The sequence below is a fragment of the Phlebotomus argentipes genome, unplaced genomic scaffold (assembly GCF_947086385.1).
Source record: "Phlebotomus argentipes unplaced genomic scaffold, Phlebotomus argentipes genome assembly contig_6, whole genome shotgun sequence".
Taxonomy (NCBI): domain Eukaryota; kingdom Metazoa; phylum Arthropoda; class Insecta; order Diptera; family Psychodidae; genus Phlebotomus; species Phlebotomus argentipes.
The window spans coordinates 2,202,894-2,216,656 of NW_026776145.1; the positions used below are offsets into that span (position 1 = coordinate 2,202,894).

The following is a 13,763-nucleotide window of genomic DNA, read 5'->3' on the forward strand; positions in this document are numbered from 1 at the left end:
TGGTGCATTTCGTGGCTATTGATTACTTCTCGTTCGTCTCACTCGATGTACTCCCGATTCTTCCCGTGCTAAAGCAATCTTTCTCGGCGGGAGCTTTCGGGTTTGCCGGTTGCGATGCTCCAAGGATGGAACGCGCAATACAAGTGCCACCGCATTTGGCCCTCCATTTAAACAGCCCTCACTGAGTTCAAGGGAAAACAGTATGATGCTGCAGAGATTCTTCTGGACCTGCACTACATACAAATTTGTTATTCTCAGCAGTGAATCCCCTCGGTTTTGTGTGTCTTTTGCCAAATTGTGTTAACAGTGGTGCGAGGAATATATTTAGTTGTCCACTGGGATTTTCTGATGTGTGCCATTTTCCTGCACAGAGAAAAATCTCTCGACGATTTAACAAAGGTCTCTTTCGCATGCAGGTCTTGTAAAATTCGTGAATCACAATTGAATTGAAGGAAATTATCGTGTAAAAATATCCTGTGGTCCTTGAAAATCATCAGTAAAAATGGCAACATACGCAACATTTAAACATGTTGAATTGTATAATGTTGGAAACACAAAAAAGAGGTGAGAATGTTTGAAAATCATATAAAAATGGATTTATTCGATGTGGTTGAGAGAAGAATTCGAGATTATCTGAAATTCTATGTGCCTTCTTTTGTGCTTAGCCTAGTGAGGAAATTAACCTAATTCCATTTGCCATCCATCTCAAAAATATTTAATAGTTAATTTGTGATGGCGTGTGCGGTACTCAAACACGTTCTGATTAATATTTCACGATTATTCTGATATTAGATTCTGCGATGTGGCAATTTGCAGATCAATCTCTGGCAATGAGATCACATAATACCGTCTATTGATGGGAAAATGTATGAAAAATGAATGTGGAGACAAAATGGCTTGTTGTTGGCGTACATCTAAATTAATGTTTTAAGATTGATGACCATCTAATATTGTGCATTATAAGAAAAACCAAACGCGAGAATAGTACAATTGCAGAGAATAAAACAATGCAGAAGGGAGTGTTCTGGTGAAGGAAAAGCCAATGTGTAGAGAATTAATAATTACTCATATTCCCCTGTCTTAATACAATGAGAGGGAATTTTTGCCGTCTCGACACTGTAATGAGAGATTGACCTCTAAAAGTAACACATGTGAAATCCTTTTTTTCTTTTCTCCATTCCACCACGAAATGAAAAGATTGACTGTGAGGTGGAATAGGAGGAAAATCAGGGTCGATTAGCGTCAACTGTTTTACTTAACTAATAAATAACATTGCGTGCGATTTTGACGAAAAGTCTGGTTAGAACAAAAATGTGGGACACCCCAATTCCATATTATAATAAAAGAAAGTTTCACTCGAAAAATTTTGGTGAAAAATCATGTTTTTCACTTGGTTAATATGATTTTCGTGAGTAACTATTTAATGGATGATTGTCGAAAATGTTTAAGAAAACCAACTCGTCTCGTCTTTGAAAGGATTTCATTTAGTAGACACAAGATATCAATCTTATAAACGTTGTATTTAGTTTTAAAATATATTTGTGTGCGTTTTTTGTTTCAAAACTATTTATGTCGTCTATAAAATGCCGAACACTCCTCTATATTTTCATGCATTTTTTCTGCCTTATAAATATATCTTTGTATCCCTTGTATTTTCATTAATTAGGGGAAAATGCACGTCACCACCTTTCATGGTTATTTGTGAACACGTTTTCTGTAATTTGAGGCATTGTTTCGGGATGAGGGCATAAGATATAACGCGTGTCTGAATTTTTAAGGTGAGGTTTCTGTATGGTGAAAGATTTCCTGTTCCAGGAAAAGGGCCGTATAAACGTTCTTGCCCAAAAAACCGAATTTTCCTTCTACGCGTGTTTCGGTGGCAATAATTAGAACCATAATCAGGTTTATTCACTCTCTTTCCTATATGTGTGGTTTTCCATTGAAGCGAAGAGAAGAGAGAATAAAAAATTGTGAAGTTTTTCCTTTGGTTAGGGAGTGTATAAAAAGAAATGTCGAAGTTGATGCCAGAATATTTAGGGGGGTTTCCCACTTTTTCCGTGTTGTGTTGAACTAGAAATCGAAAGTATTTTCACCAAATGTTTTCACTTACTGACTCCGCGTCTCATTCATCAGAGAATGCAGTGATGTGTGTTGTGTTGGAGGTTTCGGATGAGAATGCACTATCAATAGATTTTCAACGGATCAATACATTTTCACTAAATTGTTCCCAATTGAAAAATTCCACACACGGTGAATTGTTGAAAAATGCAGATTGTGTGGGATTGTTTTCCATATAGTGTTATTCAATCAAATTTTACACACTTTTTCTGGGATACGATGCAATACATAAAAGGGTAAAAGAGTATACAAAGAGGTAAATTGATCACAAGAGGAAAAGGAGGCAAAAAGTGTTGCAATTTAGTCAATTGACTCTTGTGGCGGGTCATTGTGTGTTGATTGGGTTTGAGAGGGAAATTTTCATGGGAGAGACACACAAAAGAAAGTCATTTTAAAATGGTGAAATGATTCCCGGACTCTCTTTTGACGCCATTAATTGCAATTTTGAGGTGCGACTGAAAATGAGGGGGTTATTTTGTAAATCCACTTCCCTTTCTTCTCTATTAAAGTTTTTTTCTTCCCGCGAGTGATTTAATGAGATTGATTTTATTTCTTTCATTTCTTGACCGATTTCTGCACATTTTGGCCTCCATGAGTTTATTGTCTTTGTGTGCTTTGGCAAAAGAAAAGTGTGACTTTCAGTGAAGAATTCGATTGTGTTATCTGTCTGGGGCAGTGTAAGGTTGATTGATTGATTTAAAATGATTTTCTATGGAATTTCAACAAAACTCTTTCCCACACGTTTCTCACGTCTATCATGATGGACTCATAAAGTATTTATGAATCGTTTAGATAAAGTTTTCTGTTTCTTTTCCGTTTTCATTTTCGGATGTAAATTTGCGAATGTCTGTCGGGGAATTTCGTAGAGTGAAAGAATTTCCTCGAGACAGGTGAAAAATTCACACCAGTAAAATTGACTTTTATGGATGGGCAGTAAATCTTATGAAAGTGGAGATGTATTACTTTGTGGTGGTATTCTGAATTCATTTCTGATAGCGAATGTTGATGAAGGGGCAACTTTGGCAGAAAAAAAGCGCAATTCGGATTTATATACAAAAGCAATTATCTCAAATGTCTTCTGCGAGGAATCAATAGACACGATAAAAATTTCTATTTATAATCCTATGCTCTGCTACGTGAGCATATATTTTATCAAATCTTCTTCAAAATCACGAGTTCGATGGAATAAAATTTGCGTGTTTTAGGTCAATATTTGACTATGTTGTAAAATGTTGCTGGAAATTTAAGCAAATCGCATCGACTGTCTCACTAAAGTGTTTATACATATTTTTTCCATTTATTCCATCTTCTATGGTGACAAGGGAGAACGATATTGATTGCGAGCGTCCCATCTATAGAAATTCCATCGATCTTCGTCAATTTGTTTGGGGGTGAAAAACAGTCACACGAAATGGTGGAATTTTATCAGGAAGAACATGGCAAATTCTTGTGAATAAATACGTGCCTAATAGGAGGAAAAAGAAGTGAATGTTTTGCATGTGGTTCTACTCTCTCGACTCTGTCGCAATTGAAATTCCCTTTGCAATCTATTAATGGTCGCACTGTACGTACGAAGGTACCACGTGTTTGAAGAAGTGGCTTTTTATGCGCTTGTGTAGTGAGAAGTAGACGAGAAGGAAGCAAGGTCTTTGCCCCATGAATATTTTGTTTATGTAACATAGAAATTTTCACAGTGAGGAAAATTTCCCGTGTAATGTAACACTGACTGAGAGGGGCTCCCAGAAATATTTATCCTTTTCTGTATTTCGGCCCAACACTCAGGCCTCGGGTGTCACCCAGGAAGTGTAGCATTGAGTGGCCTCACCAGTCATTCCATGTGAGTTCTTCGCTGCGTGGCAATGACCCTTCCGAAATACAAAGTGTCCACCTTTTTTCCGCAGGAACTCCATGTGAGGTGGAAAAGAGCCACAAAATCGAATAGAGAAAAAAGTTTTATTGTTTAGTGATTTTTTTTAACCATCAAGAGCGCAAGAGTAATTGCTGAAACTCATGTCAAATAAAAGTTATTTTCTAATTATTTACCCAGGAGGATGGCTTTAGGTGGAGTTGCTATAAGAAACGGCCCGAAGATGGATGAGAGATGAAAGAATAATTTTTCTTTGGGTACAGAGAAATATCAAGATGTTGGTTTTTATAGTTAAATAGCAATTGTATAATGCTCACAAATGTATAACGGGTCTCGCGAGGAGGGGATATTTTTGTGCCAAAACAATATGTGATGAAAAGAGAGTCTTCCTAGTAATTGCACCATGCAGAGATGAGGAAAAATGCCCGAATGTGGATTTAAAAGATGGTGAAGAAATGAAAAACACAAGAAGAGAGAGATAAATGTTCATTGGGCATAACGATCGATAAGTGGTGAAAAATAAATAGGGAGAGAGAAAGATTCAAATGCTGAAATTAAAAATATATTCAATAGTAATATGAAAGATCTATTAAAAGCATATCACTGTGCATATAAACACGTAAAGTGGATAGGTGTTTATGTCAAGGTATTTGGATGATACGCCTTTCTATATATGTTTTGATTTTTTTTTGATATTGAAAAGAGGACATTGATTTTTGATACACATCTAGAGAATAATTATCATGAGCCAGAAATTGGCCTACAAACTGTTATTGTCAATCTATTTATGCATTCTAAAATAATTTTGTGGTTATGATCTTGACAGTTGTGTAAAAATGTCCCTGTTGCTATAATAATGGACTGAAATTCAAATAAGTATGATAATAGAAAATAATCTACTCTATATTATAGTTAGATACTGTCTCTGTCAACTTTTTCATCGGGTTTCATTTTGGGATGTGATTTATGCCACTTTCCAAAGCAATCAACAAGGAATAAAAACATTGGCATGTCTATCGTGCATTCACCTTGGCAATGTGGTTGTGGAAGAATTCAAATCTCTGCCCACAAATATTTACTGTAAAACTATAGTTTGATCGATTTAGCAACATTGGCTACAATAGTAAATAAAGTATAAAAATGCTGAATGTTGAAGGTATTTTACGATAAAGCGGAGCAAAGAAGCAATAATATGTTTTATATTGGAATGGTGCAGAAATTTCCTTGATACTAATCATTTGATGGGTAATTTTATACCTTTTTACATGTGGAGCCATACTTTTTGCACTTCACGAAGTATCATATATGTATTTTGTAGAATAGCTGAACATTTAATGTTTCTCATTTGAGGTGGAATGCAATAGAGCCGGGGAAAAAGTGTGTGCGCGCGCTTTCACCCGAAACTCTTTGATAAAATTTTAATGTATATTAGTAGAAATTATTTAATCAGAAAATTATTTTCCTCTCTCACGCTGGAAGTGCACTATGGTGGGGCCTTTGAATATAAGGCCACTTGTGTGGCACATATATGTATATAAATGTATAAAATTTCTCGGAAGTAATTACCGTTTGTGTATACTTTTTGTTGGTAATATAATCATAGAATCTCGGCACAGTTGCTGTAGCCGTTGATCTCAAACATAATTGAGGATCTCCCCGGCATTAAAATTCACAATTTCTCGTCTCTTATCACTTGTGAGTATCGCAAAATGTCCACTTGGGTATTTTATTTAATTGTCTGTGGCGTACACTTGTGCAGTGACACTTTTTTTGCCTCCGACTCGCCAGCTAATGAATACGTAAGAGGTGGAAAAGATCATTTTGAAGCACGTATGAAATTAAATATTCACTAGGCCGTGATTTCCGTCGTCACAGCGCAGTGCACAGAGTATGTCACATGGGCATAAGAAGATCGAGGGCTCGTGTTTCTTCCCAAAGAACATGCCATTATATTTCCATTGACACGATGTTGAAGATGATGATGACTGCTATTGAGAACAATTTGACTGAGTGACTGTAATTATATGAGATGACGAAGAATGCGTGATACGATTGAGATTGTCTATATATGTGGAAGGACAATTTCAATTCATGTTCTCCTTCTCCACAGAAGATAATCAAAAAAGTAGAAATTCGCAGAAAATGACACCGGAAAAAGTTAGACAAAAAATGCTCTCTTGTGATAAAAGAGACAATTTATGAAACTTCACTGTGGAACACGCAAATTTCTTTCACGGTGGAATAAATTCCCAGTGAAATAAGTATAAGCTCAAATGAGAACGTTGTTATATGGATGAAGATGGTAGATTGTCATATCTTTCTGTTGTGGCGCGTGTTCATCAATCTCTCTGCTCAATTTAGAAGTGCGCAGAAGAGAGAAAGATGAAGACAGAAAAAGATCCGGAGGGAAGAAAAAAAAGTCAGCTGTGGGATTACGAAAGCCATGTGACTAATTAGTTTAGAGGTACTTGTACTTGTTTGCCACAAGTGTTTCATCCTCGAGTACATCTATTTTATGCTCTCTCTCTCTGCCCTGTAATTTTATAAGAGACAATTTCCACCACGTATATAATTGATGCGCTTGAGCGATTTTTACTGTGACAAGATGTTTTTTGATGAGTCAAGTGAGGAAAATGAGGTGACAATAACGCAATATTATTACCTCATATTCATAGATTGTTTGAAATTAGTAGTTGCGGTGGAAATTGATGGAAATCTCATGCAATCTCTGGACAGTCAATTGTTTTCATTCTGTACTTGCATGCATATTGCAATAGAAGATTACAGACGGTCTTTTTAATTACGAAATTCATCTAAGGACATTTTTATGTCCCGACCTATAAAAGAGATTTATCATTCTGCGGGACTGATTGGCTGTGATTTCTAACAGATCTTCAGCACTTGCCGTGATGACTGATAAATTTCTTGCTACGAAGAAGTGATTGGGACACAACATGACGTATTATGTATTATGTGATCGGCTAATGAATTACACATGAAGTGTTCTGATGAAGGAATTAACGGAAAGCGGTGGCCAGACAAAGTCTCTTTCTCCCTGGCTATACTCTCAAACTACAATTGGTAATCAATGGAACACGGTGTACAGTTAATATTTCCAATTAAAGTTTCGTCGAATCTTCAAGCAATGGACACACCATAAAATAACCATCATTTAAAAATATAATTACGCTCAAGTGCCAATTTCTTCATTCTCCCTCTATATCTCACTTCAATAGATGTTTAATTCGATAGGAGATGGCCTGTAATTTACAATTCATTGCTTTTATGATGAAGCACTATATGCCTAAAGTTTCTCATAGATATGTATAGATTGTGAGTCTTTTTTGGGGGAAATTTCACTTGACTTTCCACATTAGATGGCAAGAAATGAAAAATCTTGATAAACTTTCTTCACTAATGCATCCACAGCTAGCAAAATGGCCAATTTGGATGGCCTTTTTCTTCCTCGTGAGTAACTTTGAATCGTGTTTGAGGAAGTTTTCAGAAAAATTTCCTTTCGTGACGTGCTATGCATGGATTTTTGGTTGAAGTCACACTGAAAGTTTGGCACGAATTTAAGGAAAAAAAGAGAATTAAGACACTATGTTGCCTGCTTTTGCCCTCAAATCTTGAGGCTCTACAATGGTGAGAAAAAGGGCAAACTTTTGTCATTGGCAGAGCCATTCGTGTGTGGCTTTAATGGTTGTGTAGAAGAGGAGACGTATTAAGAAGGCATACGCGATGGTTACAAGTTTTAATGGTTGATATTCGTCTCTAACCGAAAAACCTGAAAGCTTAATCGATAGTAATCTGTAATAAATTGTGCACCATGCTACAATATTTCATATCTGAGCATTTAATATGGGTCTCGTGGAAAATTTTGCACTGTATGTTGTGAGCTCACATGGAAAATTGGTGGGAAAGGGCGAGAGCTCAAACATGGGGAGTATTTACATTTTATGCTATTTGTATTGAGACTACCAATGCGATATTTCCCACGATTAGCATGAGAAGGAGGCGGACCTCACGCGGTGGAAGCTTATTTGCCTAATTTAAAATTTATCTCAGAGAGATTATTAATTGTTTAAATTTCACTGTGGAAATATTCAGATAAGCATTAAATGAAGATGTTCGGTTTAAAAAAAAATGCATAGCGGAGAAATGTGAATTTATTAGTTCACAACGAAATGCTTTTACCACGCGAGGCAATCAAAGGCGGATTATCGTGATGAGATTTGACAAAAGCATGACTTGTGTTATCTCTGAAATGTTTTCTATGGATGACGTGGTGCTCTGCTTAAATCAAATGTCTCCGTGAAAATGAGAACATCGCGTTTTCTCCTGGGAAAGTAACATAAGACTGTTTTTCCCTTAAAAACTTTTCGTATTCATATATATATATATTTATTTATTAGAATAGTAAATAGCAGAAGGTTAAGAGGAGAAATTTCTTTCCATATTCTACATGAAATTGTGTACCTATAGCAAAGAATAGTTCGACAGTTTTGTGCGACAATTTGTGGGAGGAATCACGCTATTTAACCGTTTTCTCTGCCACAATGTCGAATGAATCAAAAGAAATGATCTGATAATAAAAATGCTTTTTCGACAGACGAGGGCTGAAAAGAGAGCGAAGAGTATAGGATTAAATGTAGGTCAGCAAATATTTTAGTTGCTATTTTTGGTAACTTTTAGTATCACTACAATCGCAAGCACGTGTCATGATTGAAATTGGCATTGTGAAGTAATAATTGTCTGTTTTCTTGCACTCTTTTTAGGGTTCTGAAGCCACCGGGTGGCGGAACGAGTGACATTTTTGGCGGAGAATCATCCATGGAGACACCAAGGACCGTCAAAAATCGCATGGCATCGAATATCTTTGGCGAAACAGGCTCTTCCGTCTCCAAGAATGGTAATTCCCATCCACTTGTTAGTCCAAAGCGGGTGCGAGATATGCAGTTGTCCCGATTAAATCTCCCCGCGTCTTCTCAGATATGCCGGCTTATCCGCCCTCTTTGCTCTGCCCCTTCCCGTTTTTGATGATGGTGTGGAAAGTGTTTAATCATCTGGTTTTTCTCTTTCTCTCTGTATTTTTGCAGTTCAACAAGGAATCTATAGATACTTTTTTCTTGGTATATAACATCGTATTTGCATTATTTGAGACAGAGGAAAGAAAAACTCTGCATTACATGTTGTTGTTTGTCTGTTGATTAACAATTTAACGCATTTGACTTTCTAACAATTACCCCATTAGTTGGTCTGCATTAGCAATTTGTGTCCCTGTGTAGACAATAACTTGGGTGCTAATTTCTTTTAATCATTGTGAAAAACTCACAACAATAATAATCATAAAATAATAATCATAATAGCCCATAGAAAGTTCATTGATATTGCTATTTATTATTAGAGTCTATCTGAACTTTAGAAAATCATTATCTCCTGTATTCTTCTGTATCTTAATTAATGAGTAACGCGATTTGTGATAATTCTATTGCAATATCATCTAATAAATTCCCATGATTTATTTATAAATTGTCTCACTCTTGCTCAGCTGTAAAGTGGCATCATATTCTTCAACTTGTACTTTCAATGCTTATTCATTGAATTCATTCATTAATTCCCTTCTTTCGCATAGACTCTGTTCACTTCATTCATGAATTTTCGCATTTTAACTTTGCAAATAAGCCATATAGACAATCATATACAATTGAGGAATCTCCCATCTTTCTATTTATCTCTCTTTCTCGTTGCTCATGGTATTCAAATCGTGCCTGTTGTAGAAATTCTTCTCATCTTACCATCAACTTTATTGAGATATTATGTGTGATCATCAATCGTTGATCTTGAATTGCTAATAAGACGACTATCGATTCACCTATTGCCTCTCTTGCTTCCCAGTACAACATTTCTTAATCCAGTTCAGTGCTATTCATTATTCTAGCATAAAATATAATCTGATGGATTTTCGATGGACTGTTTCTAACTCGCATTGCATCCCAAAATTGCATGAAAGGGTTCTAAAGTTTAGTGAATTTTCATTTGGTAAATACATAATTTTGAGGCCAATTTTTGACTTTTGACATCTGGACAGGTGGAGAGGAAGTGAATTTTGAAACGACGGAAGTGTTCAGTAACATTCTTTAGCACATTGTACATTGTACAGTTTGATGCCAAAAATGCTGGCACACTTTAAATTTTGAGAAGGTTAAATTTGAGCTTGACTGATCAAGAATACAATCAAAGCGTCGCTGGAAGCGATAAGTGTCGGAAGTGTTTAGAGATCGCTGCTAATAATGCCTCAAATATTACCTCACTGTCTTTAGAACCCTTATGAAAGGAAAGAAAACATTGTACAATTTGAAAAGTTACCTAAATTTTGTGTGTAATCATGTTTTTGATTTTTCTCAACTCCTAATGTACACAGAGTAATAATGCATGTGATGTACAGTCAGTGTTATGAAACAAGGAAGAATATATTTTCTGACGCACTGTTGTAAGTTACAAGGAGATTTTCTAACAATTTTTCCTTTCTTTTTCCACCTGGCGGCTCAATAGGCGAACGGCCACGTGCAGTCGTGAACTCTCACAATCGCCTCTTCGGTGAACCCGATCGCATTCAGACACCTCTGAAGAATAGAATGAAGAGCAACATCCCAATCGGCGACACTGTGGATAAGGGTATCAATGGGCATGCGAATGGACACTCTGCAGGCACTCCATCGCCCAAGATAAATGGACACAGTGTCAACGGTGGCGGTAGCAGCAAAATGATGGAAAATGGTGTGGAGCACATTAACGGGACAAAAGGTAAAAATAATTTTGTTGGGCAGTAAATCATGAAGGAATATACCTTCCAATCTTCCCACATTTGCCATTCAGCAAGAGAGGAGATTTCCATCTGCGGTGCACGGTGGATGTTTTCTCGAATCAGTGCATGATTTAACTGCCTCTTGCCCGTGCCCAAGAATATAACAGCACAAAATTTTACACACTCATGACTAGCTTGCCACGATGGATAGAGAGACTGTGTCGAAAGTTATGGAAGTATGAAGAAATTAATCCTTCACTACATGATTAGGTCTTCTTTCTTATCTTTTCAACACTATTTGACACTAAAGTCACGCAAACACGACGTCGTCTTGTGACAGCTTTCTTTGAAGAAACTCAATTTGCTAACAAAAAACTGGGTAACGACACCGCTGAAGGGTTAAAGTTGTTTCCATAACTTTGGATGCAGCCGCTCAATATCTCTTTCACATGAACTGCGTGTGCTATTTTAATGCTTGGTGGCTTTCATAGGAAATTAATATAGAGCTAACTAATAACCGCACAAGCACACAGGTTCTAATGCGTGAAAGATGGGCTGGTGTGTGGTGTATTAATTGATAAAGTGAAGTATGAATGAATGCATGTAGAAGTTTTCCAAGCGTGCTTCTTTGGTCAACAAGTTGAGAGAAGAGAATACCTGTTGGAATTTTCCTTCGATTGTCTCAATACATTAATCAATTGAGATCTACTCTTCCTCTTGCGTTCACTTCTTGGCGCAATTTGTGGTGGAAAGTACAGTAGCTACCAGGAAATGTGTGTTCTGTATTCTCCTTCTTTTCTCCCTTTTCTATCCATCACTAATTGTTGCAGCAGACAAATTGTGTGCCAAGTCTCTTGGCATCGTCAATTCTCATCATCTTTTACAAAATATGCATTAAGATAGAGAGAGAGAGAACGGAGGCAATTTAATAGAAACTAATTGTCTAATTGCTGTGCCTCTTATATATGTGTTACAGTAGTAAAAGAAGAGAGAGAGATACCACCGGAAAGTAACATTTTACTCATTTTAGAAGCTCGCCTTTCTTGTGTGATCATCCAACTCTCTCACTATAATCCGCGCCAAAGAGCCTTTTCTATCTCTTTTCCCGCGTAATTTCATCATTTTTCCACACCATCTTTTGAACCCTATATACAAATTGAAATTTATCTCAATTGACTTCTAATCTCTGCAATAAATCATATAAAATTCCGTGCAGTGAAGTTAATAAATAAAATGCGAGTGGAGCAGAGAAGATAGAGAGGGAAAAAATGGACGATGAGTCTATAAAACTAGTGGATTGGAACATCTTGGTTAGTGTATTTTTTTATTCTTCATTGCACACACATTTAATTACACTTTGTGTAGCTTAAAATTCCTTCGCATCTCACCAGTTTTCACAATAAACGTGACATTATGAGTAGCTTCTATACTGGAGAATCCAGTTAAGTTACTTAAAACTTTTCCATATGTCTTGCTCTCATTTTCCAATAACATTGTGGTCCAATGATCAATTTGTGGATACTTTTCCATCGAATGTGTGTCATATAATTTGAAAATTTCCCTTTTGATTATCTGACAATCATCTTCCGCCAAAGTGGAATGTATGGAATGTAAATACAACAAATTTATGATTTATTAGCCAGAAAATAATGTGAGAAAGAAATTCAAAACCTAATTTGTGTAATTTTTTGCTATCCGTCACATTTTTAACTAATTGACTAGAAGATGTTGATTGTTTATTATTGTAGCAGATGTCTGTTCTCTTTTTTTGCCGGTGGCCTGTTGTGAATGACTGAATGGAATTTTTCAATTTTCCACCTTTGTTTTGTTGTTTTTCCTGTTAACAGTTCTGTGAATGGATGATGCAAGGCGAAGATACATTTACAAATTTGCCATAGCTTAAATTTACCTTTCAAATATTTCTCTCTCCCTGAATTTTATCTTTCCCTAAATAGAAAATGAATAGGACAGTTGTTTCAGCACCAAATAAGGGAGGAATGATGGTTTGATTAATAATTCAAAGCAAAACTTTGTTCTCATTTGCCTACCATTTGGAATGTACACACACACAATTCATTGAGCATGAATCTTTCATATGTGATCCTCATCAAGATCCTCATTCAGTCATTTTGGGAAATGGGTGTGAAAGAGAGGAGAAAAAATGGATGAAAGTTGCCTCGCGAATAAGAGAATTTCAATATCAATAATTCTTTTATTGCCCCAAAAGAATTACACGATAATGTTTGTTATACTTTCAAGCGGGCACCTTCTTGAGGAGAAGAAGTAAGTATACTTGGCAGCGATAGAGAGAATGAGATCAAAGAATAATAATATACATTTATGAAAGAAAGAAAGTGCAGAAAACAGATAGAAATCTCTCAAGAAGTGAATAGGACAAGAAAAAAAGATTGTTGTTAATAGAAGTCTCTCGATTCATAAGTTGGGGCGAAATTGTACACAACAAGCGAGTGTTTGAGTGAAAAAAAAATGATATATAGTGATTTAGACAAAAAGATATTCCACCTGATTTCGTATATGTTTCTCTCTCTCTGAACCACTTTTTATCGTTCACGTTTTACCATGACGGCACTAGAGGTCTGCGGCGAGGGACTTTTTCATGCAAAAGACAGCATTTTTTAAGAGATAAAATGACAAATCACTCTTCAGCAAATCTGTCTTAACTCTGCGTGTGGAATTTTTGCAATTCTCTCCGGTTTTCATTACAATTTGAATTTATAGAAAATCACCAACTTGACTCAAATCAGCTCAGTACTCCTATTGGCACTCTATTTTCTTGGAAACAAGCTTCAAAATCATAGTAATAAAGGTAGTTTCTTATAATGTGAGGCTTTATCGTGTTTGTTGTGTCTTTTCTGCAAGACAACAACAGCAATTTGACCTTATTTTTTCTCTCTCCTCTCAAATACATGACTTATTCATCGTATTTAGGTCAATATTATATTTGAAAAT

At 36.1% G+C, this 13,763-nt stretch overlaps 1 protein-coding gene across 6 annotated transcripts in view; it reads left to right on the forward strand.

Moving 5' to 3' along the window:
* The window catches only part of LOC132258551 (microtubule-associated protein Jupiter), a 44,333-nt gene that overhangs the window by 27,044 nt on the left and 3,526 nt on the right, over positions 1 to 13,763 (forward strand). For 2 of the 6 annotated variants that reach the window (XM_059755932.1, XM_059756346.1), the window contains exons 2-6: positions 417 to 564; positions 8,764 to 8,897; positions 9,085 to 9,117; positions 10,541 to 10,792; positions 13,053 to 13,076. In XM_059755932.1, coding sequence (XP_059611915.1) covers positions 503 to 564; positions 8,764 to 8,897; positions 9,085 to 9,117; positions 10,541 to 10,792; positions 13,053 to 13,076 — 505 coding nt within the window. In that variant the 5' untranslated portion in view covers positions 417 to 502. The remainder of the gene's footprint in view (positions 1 to 416; positions 565 to 8,763; positions 8,898 to 9,084; positions 9,118 to 10,540; positions 10,793 to 13,052; positions 13,077 to 13,763) is intronic. The other 4 variants (XM_059756015.1, XM_059756264.1, XM_059756182.1 and 1 more) reach the window with 3 other exon arrangements.